Raw genomic sequence first — 25640 nt, 5'->3', positions numbered from 1 at the left:
CAAATTATATCCAGAGAAAAGTGGATATTGATGGGTAAAGCTCCATAGACCTCCATGCATTCTGCACTCGCCTGCGAGCGCCCTCAAGTGGAATCTGAGGAGGAACTGCAACCAGTCCAGAAACCGGAAGTAACCAGACAGTGCCAATTCTCTTCCTATTAGACATTCTCTAAAAGTAGCAACCAAAGTCTGAAGTACCATCACAGAGGCTAGATAATAGCAGAGCCCGTTTACATTCTCTGCTACTAGTGTTTCTTAATGCAGCTTCTTCTGCTGTGTAACGTAGTTAGCGTTAATCTTTTCACAACAGCGACACCTCTGTTCATGAGAATATTGCAACTAGTGTCGTGACCACGACGCGCGAGTATAAATGGTTACGGCGCTTCTGTGACGTCACATTGTCGCGCTACCGGTCGGGTGCGTCGAGTATGTGGAACGTAAGGACTAAGACATGGTGCTTCAGGAGTCCCAGAGGATGAAGTGTTACCTGAAAGCCATGAGGATCCCCAATGCCAACACCAGAGCGCCCAGAGACAAGGAGTACCCCACAGTGTACATGGCTCGGAACATACTGAGGATCTTCCCGTGCTGTCATACACACACACACACACACACACATACACGACACAAACACACAGGGAAAGAAAGAGAGAGTGAAAGATAGAGAGAGAGAGAAAGAGAGAGAGAGAGAGAGAGAGAGAGAGAGAGAGAGAGAGAGAAAGGAGTAGAGAAGAGAACAGGGATAAGACAGCACAGAGGAAAGAGAGTGAGAGAGTGAGAGAGAGAGAGAGAGAGAGAGAGAGAGCATAAGTTGATACAGTACATAAACTCAGGTTAAGTGAAAATTGAATGAGGGGACCTCATGTTGTGTTTTCACATAAAATGTCATGAATGGACTTCATGTTGTGTTTTCACATTAAAGGATAATGTCATACCCTCTCGGCCCCGTGCTGGTCATCTTGCTCACACTCGCTTGTGTTCTTCTCTGGCAACCACTGTCCATCAGCACCACACTCCCGATACACAAAGCCATGCCGCACTGCAAATGGACACACAGAGACACCCTTTACAAAAGTCACATGTACTATTTTACAACCTAGTAAACTCTTGTCTAACATTGTTTTTTAACTTCCTAAAGTCACCTAGGACTGTTCTATAACCTAGTAACTATCAGAGCCTAGTCCTCTATCATCTGGGATTGTCCCAGAACCCAGTCATCACTCCTCTTGGCCTGTTCTCTTCATCTAGAACTCTTCCAGAATTTTGTCCACCTAAGTCTGTTCCAACACTGAGTCTAAGACTTGTTCAGCACAAGCTCAAGTTCAAGTTCAAGTTCAAGTAGTTTTATTGTTATTTACTTATAAAATTATTATAAGTAATGAAATTATTAAGCTCAAGAGCCAGCTCAACTTAAAATAATAAATTAAATGGTGCGTATATGTGTGCCTGAGCCTGTTGTAAAGCTAGTAAGGAAAATAAAAAAGTAAAGCTGAAAACATTCTTTTTTTGAAATTCATGTCATCCTTGTCTGACAGACAATCATGCTCGTCAACCAAAGGTACCATGCTCTGCATGCTACCAAATCACATGTGCCCCATCTTATTTGGAAGTAATGTGTAGATGTTTGCCTTCATCCTTGGATTAGTAGATAAAGCAGTTCACATTTCCATGTTATCTTAATTGGTAATGCATTATATAGTGAATCTTGAAGTGAAGCTAAACTTACATCACAAATTCTGTCAGAAAAATCACAATTAAATATTTTCCCCAAATCGTTAAAAGTTAAGAGCTTAGACAGTCATCCAACAAGTCCAGTGGGACTGTACCCTGCAGCTCTTAACATGGTGGATTTAGTAGTGTGAGGAAAAACTTGGTCACCGCACACTCAGTCGGGCCGAAACGTTGGGATACATAAAAGGAAAAAGAGATAGAGTGTGCGGTGACCAAATTTTTCAATTACAATGTCGATAATACCTGTAATCATATAATTAAAATCAACATTAATTTAAATCACAAATTCTGTCGAAGAAAAGTCGCAATTAAATATTTTCCCCAAATCGTTCAGCTGAGCTAAGTAAAGAGCTCAGTCATCAATCAAGTCCAGTGGGACTGTACCCTGCAAAGGTCAACAGCTTCAGCTCCACCACACATGTCCACTCTGCAGGGCTCTTATCTCACTTACCGTCCGAATACCAGGGCAAGTACCAGGGGCAGGCCACACTCACAGTGGTGTTGGGCACTCCGTCCGGCCAGCAGGCATACCTGTCAAATGTTCTGTTGCACACAACACCTGACCACAACAGAAAGGAAGGAGGAGAGTGGTGACAGAGAAAGAGCAAAAGAGAGGGGGGGGGGGGGGGTAAATGCCCATATACAGTATAAGTGCTCTTTTCAATTACCGCCCCTATCTTTCCCATCTTCCCATGCTTTTATCGATTTGTTCACTTTTGTCAAAAGAACTAAAATTCTGCCTATTTTTGGTCTTTGTTTTGTCTTTGCTTGTTATCAGGCTGTATGGTGTCTGTATGGAAGGTTAATGACAAACAGTGTATCCTTTCATCTCTGCTTCAAACATATATGACTCACACAATGCCTTACAGGATAGCTTATCCATTTACATCAGAGAACAGGCTTTCATCTTCAAGCATGCCCCTGCATTAAGACTGGCAGTGAGTCTACGGTGAGGCCCTTTGTGGTGCACTGGTACTGCAGGACTAAGGACTTACCGGTGACTGGAGGGTGTCTGCTGATGTTCTGGATGCACTGGTCCTGATACATGGTCCATTTCTCCAGTAAGATTTTCAACTGTCTAGCAGGAGACACCTGTAAGGGGTACAGGGATGTATGGAAATGCCTAAACGAGCCATATGCATATTCACAAGGTGTGACTAGTGTGACCACCGTGGGCTTGTCAGCTACTTGGTCCTTCTGGCCATTTAATTACTGGCACTGTTCTCACCTCTCCCTGTCCCTTTACATTTCCTCATTTAGGCCCATACCAGCAGAAGGGAAGGGCAGGCGTGCACCCTTTCCTTCTCCTTGTTTTTCATAACACAACACTACTATTTATGCATCCATTCATTCACCTGCATACCGATTACTGACCACTCACTGATATTTTTGTCTAACTGCTTTTGTATTACAGTACTTTTGTTGAATTGGTTAATAAATTCTTAAATTTAAACATGTGTATCCTCCTCTTTTTGTTGCGACCTGGAGCCAGGTCATTACAAAATGGGGGCTCATCTGGGATATCCAGTGTTGTGCGTGAACGAGTTATAAAGTAATAAAGAACTTGAACGTGAATTAGTTCACATATGTGTCATCAGGGGCGCAGCTACCCATTTTTTGAGGGGTATGCAACAACAAATTGGTGCCCCCCCCCCCAAAAAAAAAAAAAAAAACACAAACAACTAAAGTAAAACAAAAGGCCAATAACTTACATCATTTATTAGTGTAAATTATTATTTTTTAAGAAATTCTGCCAATTTGAACTTGAAGTATTGTCAAATGGTGCATTGTCACTTTAAGACTTTAAGAGAGTCTAAACGGTTCTCATAACGTCCTTTTGCCAGCTGTTTATCACAAAGGATAAGGCTGATCCAACTCTAGCCTTTGTTTGCCACATTATCAGCACAATATTAAGCTATTAATATTAGGATTGTTAGGAAATGGAAACATGTAATGAGTTGTTGCTAGCGTGACATTTCTGTTTGCAGTTTGCCATTAAAAGTTCAGTATGAGCATGGTAGCCATCTTAATGGAATAGGTTAATGTTTCAATCGGTAGAAGCTATGCTTAGCAAACGCTAGTCTGTTAACATGAATATTTGCAAGCCTCCAAGCACAGACGTCATACTTTAAATCCTACCTGTTGCTTTTCACCATCCACTTATTTAACTACTGTGCATCCCTTGACATGCCATCTCATTTTCCCTCTTTCTTTTTTTGCTGTATCCATCTTTCATAGACGAAAACTCACTACTGGTACCTGCTCACTCAGCGCTCACGGCGCCCCCACTCCCTTTTCTATGTCAAAATTCTATGATGGAATCTTATGAGATAGGCTAGGGCGCCTACTCTAGCCTGTTAGTCCTCTAAAATGTTATTTAACATTGAGGAAATGCAGAAATGATTTAGAAACGTACAACAGTAACTACATATAGAATATACCAAATATTATTATTATTATTTTTACCATCGCTTTGGCGCCCCCACGGTGCTGCGCCCCTATGCGCCGCATATAGCGCATACCCACTTTTTGCGCCACTGTGTGTCATGAACGGCAGACATCACTGTAAATGAACGTTGGAATTTGTTTTCCATTGAAAACTGAGTAACATCTGTTTTCTCTTTTGAAACGCAACGAGAGAAAGTTCCTCCCTCCTGTATTCTCGCTGGTGCCGCTTAAATCATGTATCACCAGACAGAAATGGTTTTGACATTGTGTGCGCAATGCCTTGCGGGCAACGTAGTGTCCGGCTGAGAATAGTTGAATAGCATACTGGCTTCCGCACAACGTTACCCGTGATGAATTGCAGCAGAGCGGGGTAGGCATAGCAACGCCGCGTAGCAGGCAACGACGAGAGCGCGGAGGGCTGGAGGAGCGAGAGAGAGAGAGAGAGAGACAGAACAATGACGAGAGTGAGAGAAAGCATATAGAACTGGTCTACCTTGTCTGTACTGCTGCAAGTTTCATCACCTGGTAAGAAACCCACAATTGCAGTGACATGAGCAAATGTCTACAATGAGCAGCTTCAAAGAACGTATTGTGATTTCTAGCTCGTAGTGTGAAAAAAAGTATATATTTGAATATCTCACGAAAAAAGTAAAATGAACTGAACTTTGAACTAGTTCAGAATTAAAATTGTGAACTTTGAACGTGAACTGTTCACTTTGAGCATGTATGAACTGAACTTGAACTAGTTCAGAAAAGCTGTGAACTGGCACAACACTGGGGATATCTGAATTCTGTGTGGAAACAAGAGCATCATATGGCTTGGTGCCATGTAGCGTAAATGAGCACAAGATGGCTGGTTGGTTTGGTTGGATGGATAGTTAATGGAATAGTCATTTTTTCGGCCGCAAAGAAATTAACACAAAACAATGCACCCAAGAATACATTATACCATGTTACATATTGCATCATGGAGCTAAATGTGAACTGCCATATTCTGTTGTGTATTTCAGATGAAATGGGTCAGGAAGGCTTCTCATGCCTCATCTAACACTTCAGCAGAGTGCATAACATAACATCATCTGTTCGCTTGTTTTGACTGCGTTTAAATGTGCCACAGTACCCTGCCCCCACTGCCCTCCCCCCCACCCCTGAAACCTTCACATTCCTCAGATTAGCATCACGCTCTAGTTCGATTGCCACGAAGATGCTATGTTTAGATGCACACACGGCCCCTAGCTTTCATCAACCCCCGGCGTTGGCTCTGGGAACACTTGTGTTTGTGTTCTTAACATGGTGGATTTAGCGGCGCTTACAGCATTACAGAGCCACGGCAACAGTGGACCAGACGAAGCTCAGCCCTGCCAGATATAATACTCCTGCCATAGGGCCATTTCATGGGCTCTGAATGTGTTCTCAAGCAGCCACTGCACTGCACTAAGCCTGCTGGAAGTTTGCTAGAATACAATGTCGATCTATGATCATTTAATTATAATCCATGATGACGCAATGTTCTGAACGAAACCCAGAATAGGTAGTAAATTAACAGATGTCTGAAATTGAGCATTCCAAAACATAAGCTTCAGGCCTGTCGCTAGAAGGCAAGCAAACCAAGCAATTGCTTGGGGCCCCGAGCTGGCCAGGGGCCCCAAGACAACGACTGGTTAAGAATTAAATGCAACGACAAACTGTGAGCGCCCCTTTGATAGTCAATGCAGTAAAGTGCAACGACACTGTTACCAATACCGGGATCCCCCTCAAGGGGGCCCCTCTCAGTAGTCACTGACAGCAGCCAGCCCAAGGGGGCAGGCGAATTCCCGGAAGTAGAAGAATCGACGTAGGCTGGAGGGACCACCTCTCTGCTAACTCCCATAGAAGTTCATTCATTCTAGGATTTTTTTGAAATACCATAACTTCATATAACATATATCCTGTGCCGATATTGTAGCTTCTGTGTAATCTACATAAACACTACAAAGGCAAAACAGACTCCATTACCTCGTCCGTAACGTTGGTTATCCGTAAGAAGAATAGTTAGCTTGTTCGGTTGGAGGGAAGCTAGCTTTGATGTAATCTCTCTTTCGCGCCGTAGGGAGATAACCGTATTGTTTGGATAAGAAGCTCAGTCCACCTTACTGTCTATGACGGTAACTCATAAGCAAAACCCATAGATATATCTATGAGCAAAACCTAGCATACACAACCGTATGTTAAGGTAAAGCATTACACAGAGGCAACCTAATAATAATAAAAAAAAGTAAACCTAATTTTTTTTTAAAAACAGCACTAATCATTTCAGAGGTTTTCGATGGATTGACCGTAGGTCGGAAAAGTGGAAAGAAGATTAGCTTCAAGGCTATAACTTTTTTGTTTTGTTTTAGCATGACTGTTTTTGAAGATGATCATGTATGGTAGCTTCAACATTAACACGACTTGGTGAGAATGATAATAATACATAAATAAATGTTTAACTTTGATGACTTTGAAGGCGAAGGAAGTGTGAGAAGAATTTCTGTGTATCTATCATATGAGTTACAAGATTCAGTTCGATGGCTAACGTCACGAAGTTAAGTGTGAGTCTGCGCAGTACTGGGGGGACCAACTGAAAAATCGTTCTATTTGACTCAGTGCCCTCCCATTGAAAACGACGGAGTCTGTTGGTCCATTTCTTTTACTGTCTATGAGCCAGCCAGCCAGGTTTGTGATCTCTGCTGCCGGCAAAATATAAAACCTCGGCAGTCATAATGACCGGAAGCCAGAAAAGAAAGAAGAGAAAGCAAGAGGATGACAAGAAAAAACAAGATAGTGGTAAGTGATAAATTACACTGGATAAAATAGCTCTACTTGTCTTGTACAAATGGTGTAATGTCGCAGCAGGAAGGCTAGCCTAGCAAAAAATGTTTATGTTAACTACATGCCTGACAGTCCATGCTGCTTGTAACAAACTAGAACAGTTAGCGCAACTTTTTTTTCCGAACAGACGGAATATGGTTACATACTGTAATATGTTTATTAACGGGATAAGGAAGACGCAGATCTGTTCCAGAATCACTGTTTATCGTATTTAATGACATAACATTGCTATAGCTTTGTAATAGGTTTTGATGAAAGTGTCATAGCCTCTCTGCTATACTAACTATTCGACCTTGATAATCTATTTACCAAATGGGGGTTAGGAAAACCACACGATAAATTCCGTGCATCAAAGCAGACTGGAACATTCATGTCTAGCAGTATTCATGCACGCCAGCTGTTTACTGTCTTTAAAGCACCTCAAACAGCAGAATGCTTAAATGATATGTTAAGCTACAAGTAGGCCTAGGTCAATGTATAACATTAGCTTGGGATGTTTTTACAGTAAGCATTGGTAGTTGTGAAAGCAGCTGCATCCCTTCTAAATATCAAAATATGGAAATGCTAACATATCTTTTCTTTCTCCCTCAAGGTGCTTTGCTTAAATTTCTCAGCCCTCAGGCTCTTCCTAAGGATACCTCCACTGATGAAGGTAGAGTGAATTTCTCTCACTGAGCTGAGCTGTTAATGACCTTTTCCAATACGCTTGCAGTGAAATGGTCAAACGTACTTCACAGGTAATTTCAGATTTTTTTCAATTATTTTCCCAGGTACACCATCAACTTCATCCTCCATTCATGAGGAAGCTGACATTGGATTTTATGGTACGGTGGTGTTTTTGCAGATGTTCAAAATGTTCAAAACTAATGCACAGTATATATATGCAACAGCAGTATTTGCACTGTCAACATTTTTTATTTATATAAACTGTGGGTGAACTTAAACTGTATGGCTATGCGGTGGTTCCTCTAGGCCTTCATGTCCATTTTGCTTGGGGCCCCCAAATTCCTTGAAACGGCCCTGATAAGCTTAAGTTAAGTTTAAAGTCAAGTTTAAAACTTAAGTTGAGGACTAAAATGAACTTCTATTGATAGTTCTTACAAGCATCACTAGCGGGGTCTCAGTTTAATCCCAGTAAAGTATGAAGTCCTTTCTTCAAAAACAAGTAATTTATTATCATTCTACCCCTCTCATTCTTTGTCTATAAATCACCACTAGTTAACATCTCATGAGTTTATTCTTCCAAGACTTTTAATGTTAGTAATAACATTCTAATTGCATAATTTAAGATGCCACTCTGCAACAACTTTGGTCTGACCCCAGACATACACACAGATGTTTCTTCTTTGATGTTAGCTAAGGAAATCCTGTCATAAAACTGAGAGTATTACTGTAACTGACATATCTCTCCCTGTTGGTACATACAGTATGCATTCGCATGCCATTGTTTGACAGGCTGTGTATGTGTGTGTATATATATATAAGTCTGCCCCTCCCTGTTGGTGCATGTGTGTGAACATGTTCATGTGACAGTAACGTGTGTGTGTGTGTGTGTGTGTGTGTGTGTGTGTGTGTGTGTGCGTGCGTGTGTGTATGTGTGCTTAAGACTCCACTAAGCAAATCCAGTCAAGAGGGTGTGTGTGTCTGTGTCTATGTCTGTGTGTGTGTGTGAGTTTGCATGTATGAGTGTGTGTGTATATGCTGTGTATCCATAGCTCACCTGGATGCTAGAGGAGAGTGTGAGCAGGGTCAGAAGTAGGAAGGCCTGTGACATCCCTTAGTCCTGCAGCTGCCGCCGCTGAGGGGGGGTGAGAGGGGTGTGGGGGCACTCAGCTCATACGAGGGCTTCACCTGGGCTCTCTACGCGGCCTGGACAACACACACAGGGACATGGCCGTCAACACACTCCCCACACATACATGCTCTCTCTCTCTCTCGCTCTCTCTCTCTCTCTCTCTCTCGCTCTCTCATACACATTTTCAGGCACAGTTTGCACACATGCATGGATAATATTTTAATATTTCATGAGCACACACACATGCATACATACATAGCCTACATAACACAGACAGATATCGGAACTCCCCCTATTACCGTCGGTCCCGTATTTCCGCCGTCTTGCGTGTATGTGTCACTTAATATCCATTTCTATACAAACCAAGACAGTGGTTTCCTAAAGAAATGCAAGCACCCACACCATAGGTGTATCTAAATTAGCTATGTACCAAAAATGACATTTTACCGTGACTCGAAGAGCTGTAAACAGTGTTGTAAGGCTGCGTGTACACATCCGCTTGGAGCTCCAGTGGAATTTTAATTTCATGACGAGAATTCTCGGTCTAACCGTTCATGTGCCGTTGAAACGGCGTAAATAGGCGACCCATCAGGCCAGCACTATAACTCTGAGCGTGGTAAACAAAATCGGATATTTCAAGCAGTAAATGCTCCCGTTAAGAACCAAACCAGATTTGGTTCAAATCTACACACGGATGGCTACTGGAAAATGTAAGGTTTATTTAGCAAATGTTATTTTGAATATTTTGTTAAAAAACATTATTGTTTTAGAATTTCCAAACAAAGTGGTGATAATTGGGGGTGTTGGGGGTTACGATACATACTATATATTTGCACACTAACACACACACAAACTCACAAGGAAATGCAAAGTAACTAACATGCATAAATGGTCCTTGTGTTATTTAAATGTACTAGTTCTTAAGAACACTGAACCGCAACATCACCCAAACAACAATTTAAAAAAATGATATATTTGAAGATCAATGTGGACTTGTAGAAAAACCACAAGTATCTCAAACCCAACAGGATGCACTGCTCTCTGTTTCCTGTTTTCAACTCAGTGCAAAATACATCACTGTCTCGTGAGTGAGACACACACACACACACACACACAAACAAACAAACACACACACACATACAGAGTTCAGCAGCTTCTGATGTTTACCCAATTAGAGCACAGCAGAGTTCGGGGGGGGGGGGGGGGTGCTGGGGAATTACAGCACAGAATAGGGGATCATGAAAGTGAAGACTGAGTCCAACATTAAGAGGAAATCCTGTTTATATACACTGAGGAATGGCAGAGCCTTCCTCAAAATTACATATGCATTGCAATGCCGTGTGTGTGTGTGTGTGTGTATGCGTGTATATGTGGGAGTGTGTGTGCATGTGTGTATATTTTTGTGTTTGTGTTTGTGTGTGTGTGTGTGCGTGTGTGTGACCTCTGGTGCTCCTTAACTCATGGTCACTCACCCAGGCATCGATCTCATTCCTCGTCCCTCGCTCCAGCCGATGTCGGAGAACGGAACGAAATCTGAAACGTTTCTGCAAAAAACACCTTTACCATGGAAACATTTTTGGCTAAAACGTTTCAAATTCCATTCTGTTCCAGTCTCTCCTGGCGCAGTCGAGGGCAGGTGGCAAGACACCATATCCTGTTGTCGTTGCTTTTGTTTGTTTGTTGTTTGATTTTGATGTAGGGAGTGACCTTGTGGTGTGTTTTGAGGTACCATTCGCATATACACACAGCAATCAACACACTTCATATCACAACACACCAGTGGTTGGTTGTTAAGAGAAATCCCAAACAAAGGGTTTCAAGCTCAAGCCAGGCTAAGAGGCTGTCAGACTAACCACATGGGGTTGAGTAGGGTTGCGAGAAGCGGCCATCAAACCAATCAGTGTCACATTTGGAAGGCTGGAGTAAAAATAACTCGGTTCATTCACAAGCAGCATATTTTTACTGTGTTGTTATTATTATTCACCCCTGGGATACAGACAGCCAAAGCAACCCAGTGCGTAGACCATGTTCCTCTGGTTCAACTGGTAGAGAAATGGTAAAGCATGGCATTAACAACACCAAATTCATGGACTCAGTTCGCTTTGACTAAATAAATGAATGAATGAATGAAAGAATGAATGCAAGTGAAGATATCAAGGAGGCAGTTGTCAGAAATGGCATTGTTGTTACAGTACATACTGGCCTTGTTGCAAGTTCTATCATACCGTTCACTTCCATGTAGCCAAGTACCCTTTCGAAACAACTTTGTATGCCAATGAAGTGGTGAAAGACAGACTATCAGCACGTTTTCATGGCAGGAATAATGCGTTTTGAATCAGTTTATTGCCCAAATTCTGTTTAAATGTCAATATTCTATTTAATCTGTTTACAAGCAAGTAGAATGTAACATTTTGAGCATATTTCTGTTTACATACAGTAGCAATCAACATCATTCCGAATAAGTCACCGACGCAGCCTACAAATAGGCTTCCAACGTCATGACGTAAATCTCTTTTGGCTACGGATGGGGGGGGTGATGGGGGGTGTGGTGGTCATAATTATGCATATATGAGGATAATGGCAAGTACATTATGCAAAGTTTAGCCTATCTGCTGGGCGAATTTCCATTATACGATCCAGCATATGATGTCCCCATAATTTTAAGAATTCATGTTTCTTTGTCACTAGATCTGACTGCACAGTTCACAGCCCACACCCCTTTCAGTGCACAGAAGCACAGAACACAACCCATGCTCATCCACCCGTCATTAAACATGCTTCACCAAGGCAGAAAGCTTTCTCTGGAGACCATCTTAAATAAATGAAAAAAAGAATAGAATTTCAATGGTGGTTGTCGAGGAGCATATTTGTGTAGGAGGATTTAAATACTCACCATGAGAGAGATGCAGGGCTGCCGCTGGGGTCTCAGACCCTGTGGCCTGTTAGCAGGTTAGGGGTGTGTGTGTGTGTGTGTGTGTGTCCAGCCGGCCAGCAGGACTAGTCATCCCACACATAACCTCACAGAAGCACGCACACACACACGCGCTCTCTGCCAAACACACACACATTTGACACAGTTACACATGTATGCTGATGCTTTCTTTCTCTCTCTCTCTCTCTCTGTCTCTCTCTCTCTCACACACACACACACACACACACACACACATGCCAACGATTCAGTCCAGCGCACATAGCTTAGTTGGCGGCACACTAGCCTACTTAGGACCAGTTTTCGCCTTGCTTGCAGATATCAAGTAGAATGATTAACTAGACACACAGAGAGGGCCTGAAAGGAGAAGCCCTGTGTAAAAGAGCAAAAACAGGGTTTGGGGGTCAATCTTTAAACGCATGTAAAAACACCCTGATGGACACGGCAAGGGCGAGGGTACTGTCATGGATCTGGAGTGACCACTTATTAACTAAAGCAGAGCCTGTGGGTCAAGGACGGCATGGCGGTGTGATGTAACCGACATGGGGAAATAAACTGGCGTAACAGTTCAAGTCCTGCGATGACTCGGGGAGTAAACTGAACAGGTCGAATTTGCTGATTGAAGAGTTACATACAAAGCAGCCTGTTTTTGACACCAGAGGGAAAAAAATATACATGAGGAAAACAACCCGACGCATTGTTAGGTTAAGGGTCAAAATAACTCAAAGTCGTAATGATTTGACAAATTCTCAGTGATCTTATCTTTCACATGCAGTTGGTCAGTATTAAGCTTTAAGACCTGTCTAATATAAATGTGGCACTTATTGCTGACAGGCATCTAAATTGCCCTACTAGAGACCTTACACTGCCATCTGTTCAAACACTAGCGGTAAAGATAGCAGCATTTCTGTAGTTCTTGGAAGCCCTCCATTATCTTCACCATGAGGTGTCCAAACAGAGCTATGTTTGGACGCATTAGCATTAGCAAATTGCTCATTCAACAATTAAACAATTTTGCAGTGATTGGGGACTAGCATTAAAGCACATACAGTATAAATCTATCAGCATTAAAGCATTTGAAATGTGAAGTGAGGTAAGGGTTTAAGTATGGATGTGACATTTGTCGCGACGGAACACACGTAGGCCTAGAGAGCAGTTCTCCATTCACACATTGCATCAGCATGCTCAACAGTACAAGCTGAGTCACAATTTCACTTCACATTTTTAATGTCTCATAAATCATAAATATCTGCCTATGTCTGACAAAGTATGAAACACACATTCCACCCACACAGACAGGCCTAGTGCTAATCCGGTACAGAGTTTTTTTTTTATTTGAGATGTCTTGAAGCCCTGTAGTCTAAATCTATGAGGCTACAAGTGTATTGTTTCACACAGCTATCAGCTGGTCTATATCTAAAGCAATATCTCACACTGTTAGCGACAGCAAAACAGCATTTGTGAACGTCCCCTTGAGACCTTTACACAACAATTCATATTTCATGTCATGTAATGTTAAATGAAACATAATACATTATACAATATATTATGCAATGACATTTCCATAAACCTAGGTTTCATCTGGGTTTGGGTTATGGTTAGGCTTAAAACTCACTGTGACAAATAGCATGTAATCCGAAGGTTGTAAAACATTAGATTGATGCTATTGTCTTGTAGCTAATTATGCAATCAGTTCAGCAAATCTTGACATAGCAGTTATGCTGCTGAGTCGTATCGCATATTCTAGTTTAACAATACATGTCTATATATAGTAAACATTTGCACAGTCTGACAGCTCATCTAACGGCTGTCAACTTGTGTGTTTGCAATTGCACAAAGTGATTAGCGTTTCATCAAATACAAAGGCATAAAAGGCTTTTTTACCACTATCAAAATCAGACAATATTAATATTCAAGTTCACAAATAAACAGTACATACTGTAGCAGTTCTGGGAGCCAAATGACCAGTGGGATAATTGCCTCAGACAGCCAATGTCTCACCTACGTTCTATGTTCTCTATACCTTTGAGCTCTAATGTATGTGTGTGTGTGTGTGTGTGTGTGTGTATGCATGTGTGTGTATTTGTGTGACTTGTGCTGATGTGGTTGCCTATGCACTTTAAACACCCTGGCAAACGTGTGACTTGTGTAATGCGATCTGTCTCTTAAAAGGACCCTATCTCAGGGCTCTCAGTTTGACAGTGCAGCGGCGGGGACAGCAACACGTTAGGCTGCGTTTAGGCCTCCCTCTGAAAGGCCATGCTAATTACAGGTCTGCCACCACCACCGGTCAGTGGCACTAATGGCCAGGGATCACAGCTGATGCAGTTGATGCAGTTAGCGCCATACATGAAGAACACCAACACCTGACAAACTATTACTTCCTATTTAGGCCTGAGCCTGTGGCGGTGCATCTGTTACTGTAATTCCTGCGTGAAGAATTACGGGCCATTTTAAAGTGATAAAACAAAGTGGCCGCTGCACTGATTTTATCCACAAGGCATCAAAGCCTCAACGAGCTGGTGGTCTGTTCTTGAATGACCTCCTGTGTGGGGGTATTTACTGTATCCTCTCTTCTGTACTCAGGGATGGATTACTGCACGGGCCTACCAGACCCAGGGGCCCAAGGGGTCAGGGGGCCCTGAAGCCCAAGCCTTTGCATGGAATCACTGCCTCAATATCAGCAAATTAGGATGTAGGCTATTAATCTGATTGAATTAAAGTATTGGCCATCCCCAAAATGCACCAGAATACAGGAAATCACATCAAACAAATAAAAAAATGTCTGGGGGAGGACCCCCAAATCCCCCCTCCCACATATGCGACAATTAGTGGGGGGCCCTTAATACATCTGGGTCCAGGGGCCTGAAAGTTCATAATCCGTCCATGTCTGTACTGTATCAAAATGTAGGATCTAATTGCTTTAATCCCTTCTGCTCCACAGCATTCTACAACATTGCGTTTTCAAAGTCCTACTCATGCAGCCCCCTCTTTTCACACTTGGCCATCTCTTCTTTCGACAATGTGTGTTTCCCCTGGCTAAACGGATGGGAATAATTACAGCGGCGATAAGTGTACAGGCTCTGTGTGAATAAAGCCAAGAGTACCCGAGTGCAGGGCAATTACGCTGGAGCATGTGTGTTTCAGGAGCGCCAGCTTTTGTTTCAATGTTTGAGAGGGAACGAGAGTGTTTGAGTGGGAGCAGACCAGAGCAAACCTCTTGTGACTCAAGCATAGAGTGCCGTCAGCCAGCACCGTAGCCACAGCTCACAATGGACACGCAAGTACGGTATGAGTGCTGGGGCTTGCATAAAGTAGGATGCTGTGTACAGTATGTGTATGTGTATGTGTGTGTGTGTGTGTGTGTGTGTGTGTGTGGGGGGGGGGGGGTATCCAGAGAATCCAGACGCTCTTGGCTTGGCAAGGCCCCGTGCGATGAAATCACATGGGATTTATGTGTCTGCTGTGGTCCTCCTGACCCTAATGTGCAAAGCTGCGTCACTGTTTGAGGGGAACTATGCCGTGGCTGTAATCCATCGGCTGCCTTACGGTGGTGGGATTGGGAGCGGATGAATATGGAATGTGGGGAATGAGATGATGGGCTCTGACCGGACGGATTCAGGACCAGACTGGTGGCAGCTGTAGAGCAGGCCGAGGAATACACTTGAGCATGCTAGAATCTGCTGTTATGCAATTGCAAGTACATACATTTTAATCTATGTAGCAGGATTTAGGTGAACATCTTCCCTGAAGATATTTGTGATCAATGCCTGCTACAGACAGCAAGTCTGAAGTTAAAATAACTTCTTCTGCTATTCTGTATCTAAAAAGACAGCATTTGGCTCTTGGCAACAAACAGACTAAAAATATGATGCTTGACCATTGCTGACTGGAACTGACTGTCCAAGATGTCACGGAATGGGATGAGAGCAATTTTCACACATCACATCAGCAATCACAGGCTGACACACCGCCGTAACTGACGGCCCCCTACTCCCCCGTGCTTTTTCAGTCACGTCAGAGTAGCTGCTTCTCAATCCTCCGCCTCGGTCACTTAACCGACAACCTTGGCCGCCGTTCCCCGCGGCAACAGACTCGAGTGGTTCCCCCGCGCTACACGGGGATCCAAGCGACTCAGCGGGACAGGCAGCTTCTGAGCTGATAGGAGGGTGAAACAGAGTTGACGGAGACGGACTGTCCTGCCTCTCCTGCTCAGACATTCCTGCTGGCGTGCTGCTGCTGCTGCTGCTGCTGGGTTTGCTGAGGGAGGAATGCTTCGGGGTAAACCAGGCAGTTTCTTATCACCAGCACAGGGAGAGATTCATGATATGGGGTGATATGTTCTGTACATGCAGGTGTGCACTCACACTCACCCTTCCACACATGCATGCACATGCAAGAGAACATCTCATGCACACATACATGAACAGCTTAATAGATAGACAGATGCCTACCTGTGCACACACTACACAAAAACTATGTTGCGCACACACACATATTTTTTTAAGAACTTACAGTACATCATCTGTCATCCTCTCCCAGTTAAAGAAAAATGAACACATACAAAGTAATACAAATGCAGGCACACACAGGCACAACCACACCCCCCCCCCCCCCCCACACACACACACACACACACACTAGAAAACACCCTTTTCCATGAATTTCAATGACCAAGCACAAACAAGAACCATTGTGGGGACTGTGTGTTGGCCCAACAAAGCTCAAACATTGCCCACATTTTTAATCTGCATCAGCTGCATTTAGAAACAAACCACGTCAACCACAGTTATGTGAACCCAATACAGCAGAGCACTCTATCAGCCTGTCCTATGACACTCTATCAGCAAACTCCCTCTGCACAACCCATACTGTCAACAGTGTCCCTGACAAATCTCCCTATCAAACCTCTCAATAACCTCCACCACTGGAGAATGGCCCTCAGGCCATGGATCCCACTCTCTCTGTCTCTCTCTCCCTTCTGTGGCCCTTCTGAGATACAATCAGGACATGTGTTCAATCTTCGTTCTCTTAAATGGCACCATAAATCAATCTTTTCCCACTCAACTCGGCTGCAGCTCAGGCACGTGCAGAGAAGGGGGGCTACAGGGGCTCTAGCACCTGACATTTTGCCCCTTTGATGTCCAAGTGCCCTTTTGACAAGACCCGTTTTTTACTTTTTAAAATGTGTAATACTTCCGCTAGTTCCAACGTGAATATTCGCTAAAATGTATCATTAATAGTTTGTGAAATTAGAAATTTACAAAAATAACAATTTTGTGTGTTAATTGAAATGCCTTGCAGCCACCAACCCGTGACGTCATACATTCAGTGAACTCTCAGAAGGTGCACGCAGGCACAGTGCTGCAGGAGACGTTTGGGAGCACGGTAAGGTCACTTGGCAGTTAGCCTATCTGAACATGCAATAGTATTCAGCTTAGAGATAGAGAATAAAATGTTTAAAGTTGTTTCATGTTTAATGAAGTAGGCTATCAAACCCGTTTTAACCATGTCATGGTCCATCCATTTCAATAAACTGGCAGCTTCGAAAATCTAAGGCTGAACGTTCATAACATATTCTGTTTAGGTTACTAGTAGCTTAGGTTAGTAGACCTAGTTCATAAAACAGAGAAGGCAAACCTTTTCTAAATCGTCATAAGCCGACGACATAGGCTACTGTAGTTGTTTAACTAACCCAACTCCACACGTCGTTCTCTGTTTACAGTAGGCTACATTACGCGTCATTTCACTCAGTGGCACGCACAGCACGTGAATCTGCAAGACACCAGCTTGCTAATGGTGGTAGTTCACTGTGATAAACATTAAAATTATAGCCTGACAAGCCAGACTACGCAATAACATATCCATGCTGCCACTAGGGTGCGTCTAGATTTCTAGGCTATTAAAATCAGCTTTGAATTTAATCAATAAGATGTAGCCTTATAGCCTATGATCTCTGTGTAGACAATAGCCTAATGAAAACTGAAAAGACCTATCTGTCTGTGCCCTGGCTACAGTAGGCCTACAGTACATGCACTCCTATTGAATTTTCAGAACCAAGGAGAGAAATTAGAAAAATGTGTTCCAGCTCTGTCTGCTATTTACACCCATTCTTCTTGATACATAATGAATAAATATAAAAATTTATAAAATGTTTATCAGTACATTAGACTACTTTGCAAATTGCTAAACCATATAATAGCCTGTCCCACCATCATCATTGAAATAGCATAATGCTAGAATTTAAATGCAAAAAAAAAAAAAATGTCCAGCTCAGGTTCAGATGATTAAAGCTTTATAGGCTAGGGAATGTAAAACTTAAGTTCCAGTTTACACCATTCAAATTGTGATATCTTTTCTAGCTTTCGTATGCATTATGTTCTATAAAACATGATATTATATTCTGCAGTGCAAAGATGCCCACTAAAGACACGTTTTAAATAAAGTTAACACGTTTTCTGAAAATTTTGTTCCATGTGCCCTTTTTTTTAAATTTGAGCCCCTGCCCCTTCAAAGGTCTCTGCACGCCCCTGCTGCAGCGAGTTCATGGACGTTCCAAAACATCGAGCTCTGCACCGACCCTGCACTGCATCTTATCACCGTGTCAAACCTATTCACACCTGAGCCAAAGATAGATTGAGACCACACCGCAACACACCACATCACACCACACCACACCCTGTTCAGGAACAGATGCCAGAGCAGGAAACAGGATGACAAGGCAGCGAGATCCATTCACAAACTCTATCTCACTGGCAACAGTGAAAGAGAAACCATGTCAATATTTAGCTCACAGCTGCATTGTGGCAATGGGAGGAGATAGGAGGCGAAGATAGGGAACACAATTGCCCTTTAAACTGATTGCTCTTCATATAATCTTATTGACAATCGCAATGCTTTGTACATGTACCTGAGACGCCAAATGACATTCTTTTATGATAACTGGACAAAGCCGGGCTCCCAAGCCACGCATGGCCATGAACAGGATGTTCTTTTGACATCACTGTCAAAGAGAGGGGAAATGTCCACATATCTAAGCGACACTAAAGACACGGGCTCAATCGAAGCAAACCCATAAACACTGTGTGTGCAGTGTCTGGAAACAGAATTATGTTGGCCAACCATCATTTCTCAGAGCTGAGCAGAGACCCACCAACACTAAGATGGGAGCTTAATGAAGCTTCCTGGTCATGTCACGTCAGATGGCACCATCAGCATTCTACCCTGGCATCTCTCTGGAGCTGCTGGCAAAGTCGTTCCCATCCCCCGGAGGGGCCCAGAGTGGCATTCGCCCAACGAATTCTCATTACCGGAGACATCACCCCAAAGGTGCAATTTAGCATTTTTATTGAACACAAATAAGACAGAGATTTCAAACTGCAAATCACTGGCTGGTGCTGAGTATTTCATGCCCACGACACCAAGGCAGGAGAAAACAGAGCGGATAGGGCAAGTAGAGAGAAGGGGTATAAAGACTGGCATCTAGTTGGGGCAAGTAGAGAGAAATGGTATGCAGACTGACATCTGGTTGGGGCAGGTAGAGAGAAGGGGTATGCAGACTGGCATCTGGTTGGGGCAGGTAGAGAGAAGGGGTATGCAGACTGGCATCTGGTTTTAGATGTCCTGGCTCAGTGCCAGGAGAGTGGACTGGGCACACAGACTGGCGTCGCGTTCCGTCAATGCTGTGCCCGTCTGACGAGGTGGCAGCAGCAGGTGCAGGACAGAAGTGCCTTTCTGCCTGAGTGGGCAGGGTGAGGGTGTATGTGTGTGTGTATATGGAGGGGGGGGGGGTGTTGGTGGGGAAACGTAACTTCTTTCTGCCCAATTTTCCACTGTGTCAGCGCCCATGGATGGCCTTTTCCCGTCAGAGTGGTTGACGCCACGTTACGGAAAACCTCCACTTTGAACAAACTGTCAACACTTAATGTGCTCATCCAAAATCAGAGTTTTTTTTTATTTATCTATCTCAGGGACACAATGGTGGCAGCCAGGAATTGAGCCCACAAGTTTCCTGGCTACTGCCTTGCTCCTTAGTCACTGTTCAGTAAGCTTTTTTAGGCTTGGCTGATCATGTCTGTCTGATCATGGTGGTAATAATGTTTTTCACTTAACTTCAAGGTTTTGGCAAAAAGTGACAGGAAGAAATGTTTGGCTGCATGTAGTGTACGCTGTAAAAAGCTTTTGCTCAGGTGATCAAACGGTCCTCAGGTGAACACCTGATGGTGTTGGCTGACTCCACGCTCCCATCTGAAGAATATACTTTTATCTGCCAGTTAGGTTTTGCAGAAACAAAATTCTACACAACATTTCACGCAAGCACAAAGCATCTTGGGAGAATAACCAAAAAACTGGTGAGCATGTATAATTCAGCTGTTTTAAGATGTCTCTGGCTTCCTGCTCATTCTGAGCACATTCTGTTGCCTCACAACCCAAATTCAAATTAGGCATCTGTAATGCCAATGAATTCAACAAACTGCAAGAAGCAATTCTTCAAACTGTGTGTGGATATGTGTGTGTGAGTGTGTAATTGTGTGTGTGTGTGTGATATATAAAAACATCATTATCATAGAGAGGAAACTGTGCATACGTTTTTTTCAGGTGGTTTCATTTAATTACGTTATGTTGGTTTATTAAGTTTAGTTTATGATTTTATCTCCATAGGAACAATGCAACATTAACAAAACCTTATCACAAACCACTACTAATTGTGGCATGTCCACATAGCAACCATTGCATATGGAGATCAGAGTTCAGTGAGGTTCACTAAATAAAGTATTCACCTCATGGGTCTCGTTAAGTATAGTGCTCTGCTCAACTGGATAACACAACTAATGTACAGTGATTAAATAGCACATACCTAGTGCACAAATGAGACATGGAAGGGTGCATGGTGTACTATCATCTTTCTAGTCATAAATGGAGAGGAAAACAATTAGAAATGTCACCTAAATCCCATTCCCTTTGGTTGTTACATTCGACAGCAACACACACAGCAATTAGTTGCGTTTGTTCTGACGGTGTGGTTACTATGGCCGAGGAGACATGCTCATTGTCTCATGTCATTTCACAGCTTTGATGCTGTCGTGCCATTTGCTGAGCCAATATTTAACCAGCCCTCTCCATAAATCTCATTAAATCTCAACTCTTTAGTGGGGGAAATATGAATGATCAACATGTCAGATGCTTTATCTGTGCAACGAGATAAAGGAGAGGAGTTCGGTGTGTGTGTGCCTGTTTGTGTGTGTGTGTGTGTGTGATTTTGGCCTGCTTATTTTTGCAAGAAAGGTAAGGTTAACCATATTTGATGTCTTCTAATCACATAATTTCTACCATTTGCATTGTGTAATGTTTAGGTTGTCCTAATGTGTCATTACAGTCTTTACAATAACTATGCCAGGTTAGTGCTAGGTAGCACACTAGCGCTACATTTTAAATGACTAGCAAAAATACAGTTGGATTTTTTTTAACCTTGTTTGTTGCGTCAGTTAGTTTAGTTCAGTTCCGGACAGACTAGTAGTATTTTGTCCTGTAATATTTTAGTAGCAGCCTAACGTTATATCCAACTCTACCCCCTTTCCAACGTGTAGCCTAATGGTAACGTACTTGTTTAGGCTAGCAGCTTGTTGACGCCTAGTAGCCTAATGAGCCGCTGGTCTAGGCTTTTTCGCAAATGCAACCCGAAGTGACAAGTGACGAACTGACTTATTTTCAATGACACCTACCACATAAGGGCGAGAAACTGATGTGTGGGCTTATCCTAACAGACAGACCGCACTACTGTTGATACATTTTAACTGTACATTTTCGTGCAAAATAACATTATTTTGGGGCGCATTGAGAAAGGGGGCAAAGTGAAGTGAACTATTTTGCACTCTGTTATGATACTGTCAGGTCTAGGGTAACACTATGGCTAATATATGCAACTTTTCATTTGCAGAATGAGAGAATTTGATGAGAGTGAGGCACTAACAGTTAAGAAAGTGGATGAGGGTTGTAAAACAAATTGGAACTGGTCTTGGTTACAGGTTGAAACGGAGATTGAGGTCAAGACAGCCAAACACAAATTCAAAATGTCAAACTTTTTCAAAAAAATTAAAAAAAAGGGACATGCCAAATGTACTTTCTGCATGAAAGAGATTAATTATGCTAACAAGGGAGTGCATGCTCTGTTGAATCACTGCCAGAGTGCTATACACACAGAGAGAGTGGCTACCATCATATCTACCCAGTGTGGCCCAGCTCATCTGTCAAGACAAGCCAGTTACCAGCCAAAGTCAGGCCCCAGCAGACAGAATAAGGGAAGGAACTGGGACAGTGTATTTTCATATAAAGAACATTTTTGTGTGAATACGGTGAGCCCTGGATGGCAGAGGTGGTGGCAAAATGTAATTATATGGGGCTGCTCTGGGCTGGCAACGGTGACGGTGACAGTGCCAGCAACAGGAGCACTTCCTCTCTTCCCTCCTTCCTCACATTCCTGCACGCGGGTGATGAAAAATTAAACGGGCTTGCTGAGAAGGTTGCAGACAGTGGCAAAGATGGTGTCACATTAGGGACAAAATGACAATACCTTGCTTTCTGCGATGCTAGGAGGAAATGCAGCTCAAAAATGGCTTCAAAGTTTGTCAAATATTAATTTGACAAATACAGCCAAGGTACAAATCCAGTTACTTACTTATTCAATAAACACGGACAAAGCATCCAAACTCATTCACACGAACAGAGACTTGACCTCTAAGTATACTTCTCCCACGTGGATTCACCCTTAGACACAACCTAAGCTAGTTTCCCCCTCTCTCTCCTTCGGCCTCTTCCTCATTCTCGTTCTCAGGCAGACATGCGTCCCACTGATCCAGTTGGAATGCCTGTGTGTGTCTCCCGGGAGCTGGCCCTTCTCTGCTCTGACCTGCACCGACCCAGCACCCACACACAAACACACACACACACACACACAAACACAAGCACGCACACAAACACACACACACACACACAAACACAAGCATGCACACGCACACAAACACGCACGTACGCACGCACACGCGCGCGCGCATGCACGCACGCACGCACGCACACATGCACGCTCCCACGAGCCCCCTTCTCTCCTCTTCCATGAGTTCTTTCCAATGGAGTCCAATAAATAACCACCTCGAGAGCAATCAGGCAGAAAGCCCGGGCCCCCAAACCCACCCCCCTACCGGGCCCTCGCTGAAGACCCTCTCCACCCGCTGATAGAGGCCCTTGCAGGGGCCGCGTGGGTCACAGACTCCCTGTGCTTGCTTATAGTCTGTGTAAACAGATGAAGGTGGAAAAAGGCAAGGGGCGGCGGGCCCTTATGGACAGGACCCAGACACCTCTCATCACCCGCATGGTGGGCGTGACGTGACGTGGCTTGGCGTGGCATGGCGTGGCATGGCGTGCTAGTTTAGGGGCCCGCTTGGCTGCTGGGGCCGCGGTGACTGATTTCACCACTCATCGCCCTGACATTTACAGAGAAAAGTGTGAACTGGGCAAAAGGCCGCTGGTGAGGTTGGTATGGCGCATGCCAATGCCCCCTCTCTCTCGCCACGCTCCCCACATGACATGCAGCAGTGTGTGCCTGTCGTCCCGTCACACACCACCTACAGCAGTTCAGGCATATCACAGGGACGATTACACAACATGACCTTTGGACTGAGGGGTATGGCACAAACACACACACACACACACACACACACATGTACAGTACAGACACACACACAGCCAAAACAGCATACTCAGAACTCAAAATGAGAGCTCAAGAGATTGAGCTTTTGGGTACATGATTCTTTACACACACACATTTGGATGTTTGTACACACTGGGACAGAGCTTAAATGCTAAAGCTGAACCGGTTACCCAGGGCCACAGCACAGTTTAGTGATAGAGAGTTTAAACCTGAATGTTAAGGGCTTTACACTTTAAAACTTTAAACCACCCTCTATCCCTCAGAACTGTTTACACACGTTTTCAAAACTCTGTGTCTATTTTTCAAAACCCCACACACAAAACCAACAATTGCTCACACAAAATGCCTCAAATCTCCAGCAAAATGACACACAACATTCAAAATGTCATAAACACATCTTTAAATCAAACATTCGCCTCACATTGCAAAGACTTTTGTCATAATATGATATTTTGGATACATCATGTACACACTGTGTACACGCTCTTTTGTCTTTCATAGGCTTTATGTATTTCCATACAAGAGTAAAAGTTACGGTATCTACAGAGAGAAGTTGAAATACACAGTTAAAAAATGCAAGCAATATTGAAACCAAAAAATAGTGATTTTTCCCAAATAATTTGCTGTTGCGAATACAGTATTTTACAGCCAACAAGAACAAAGCAAAGCCAAATACAATGACCACCAGATGTACATGGAGTTCTGAAAAAGCTGATTTTGCCTAAGATGGAAATGACTGACTACTATGCTTTTTCCAAAGAAAAGTGTGTGTGTGTGTGTGTTATGTGTGTGTGTGTGTGTGTACAGTATGTGTGTGTGTGGGGGGGGTGGAGCATTGTGTATGTATTCATAGGTCTATAGAAAAATGTATTGAGCTAATGGTAACTTGGGGAGACACAAAAATATAGTAAAAAAGTTTTACTGTACATAAAGTCGACTTTTTGTAGAACATTCCTTTCAAAGTATCTGCATTGGTTCTGAACATTTCAACCGGAAATCCTCTAGGGCCAGACTGAAAGGGTCCATACCTACATATAGAGTATATCTATTCATAGGCCTATACTAAGGCAATGATTGGCCATTGAAAATTAGTGTATGGTTTTGCAGATTTGGTGTGGGGTTATGATGTTTGGAAGACATGTTTAGAAAATTGTGTGACAAGCAAAGATTTAGTGTGTAAGCAGTTGAAAAAAACTGTAAACTTACATCCTAACATAAATTAGGCTTTTCCTAAACTACTTAGAGTAATTCCACCATGGAATGCAGATTACACCATCTAATCCCACCATGGAATGCAGTAGGAAAAGAAGCCAACGAGAGCGAGTGTTGAGTCCCATGTGAACTACCCAAGTGGGCACTGGTTCCAGCGTGAGGAGAGGCCCACGCGCACACACACACACATTCACACACACACACACACACACACACACACACATATACCCACACACACACACACCACACACACACATACCCCCCCCCCCCACACACACACACACCACACACACACATACCCACACATGCGCCATGTGAAGCGCCAGCGCCATGTGAACTAACCGAGTGGGCACTGGTTCCAGCGTGAGGAGAGGCCATCTCAGCTGGCATGCTGCCCTGACTGGTGGACGGAGCAGTGTCCAGCCATGTGCACAGTGGGCAAAAAACCCCAAAAAATAGCTCAGTGACACGAAATGTCAGAATGATTAAGAGTGGCATGCCTCAGCCGTGATCTCAGGAAGAGGGTAAATAATGTATGTTTCCTTTCTTTATAGTACTTGCATCGCATCGCATGTGTCAAATGTTGCGTGATGAGCTGAGAGAAGCAATGAGAGAGGAGGAGAGGGAGGGAGGCACATACAAACACACACACACATAAAGGATGAGAGGTAGATAAATAGATAAACAGGTAAAGAGGGAGAGTGAGTGTACACACTAAAAAAGCAAGAGAAAAAGAGAAAGATGGGACCAAGAGATGAAGAAGAGAGAGAAGAGATGAAAGAGATAGAAGAGAAAGGCATACAATGGAGAGAAGCAGGTTGGACGAAAGACAAAGAGTAGATCATCGCTCACTCGTGTTTGTATTCAAAGCGAATGCCAGCCTAATCCCTACTCTCCGTCTCAAGACCATCTCCTGGCATCTATCAGGCGGGCGTTTGAGCAACCGCAGGAGCGCATCAGGGGCCAGCCCA

General features: G+C 43.4%; 1 protein-coding gene across 2 annotated transcripts in view; it reads right to left on the bottom strand.

Annotated features, from left to right (window-relative positions):
* The window catches only part of gcgra (glucagon receptor a), a 51771-nt gene that overhangs the window by 9401 nt on the left and 16730 nt on the right, over window positions 1–25640 (bottom strand). For both annotated transcript variants that reach the window (XM_042087049.1, XM_042087050.1), the window contains exons 2-6: window positions 8750–8898; window positions 2727–2823; window positions 2183–2290; window positions 936–1039; window positions 488–588 (exon numbers count right to left, since the gene is read on the bottom strand). In XM_042087049.1, the coding sequence (XP_041942983.1) occupies window positions 488–588; window positions 936–1039; window positions 2183–2290; window positions 2727–2823; window positions 8750–8803 (464 nt within the window). In that variant the 5' untranslated portion in view covers window positions 8804–8898. The remainder of the gene's footprint in view (window positions 1–487; window positions 589–935; window positions 1040–2182; window positions 2291–2726; window positions 2824–8749; window positions 8899–25640) is intronic.

The sequence above is a fragment of the Alosa sapidissima genome, chromosome 3, assembly GCF_018492685.1.
Source record: "Alosa sapidissima isolate fAloSap1 chromosome 3, fAloSap1.pri, whole genome shotgun sequence".
NCBI classification, from domain to species: Eukaryota; Metazoa; Chordata; class Actinopteri; order Clupeiformes; family Clupeidae; genus Alosa; species Alosa sapidissima.
Note: the sequence above shows the minus strand (reverse complement) of the source record. Positions and strands in the feature narration are given on the sequence as shown.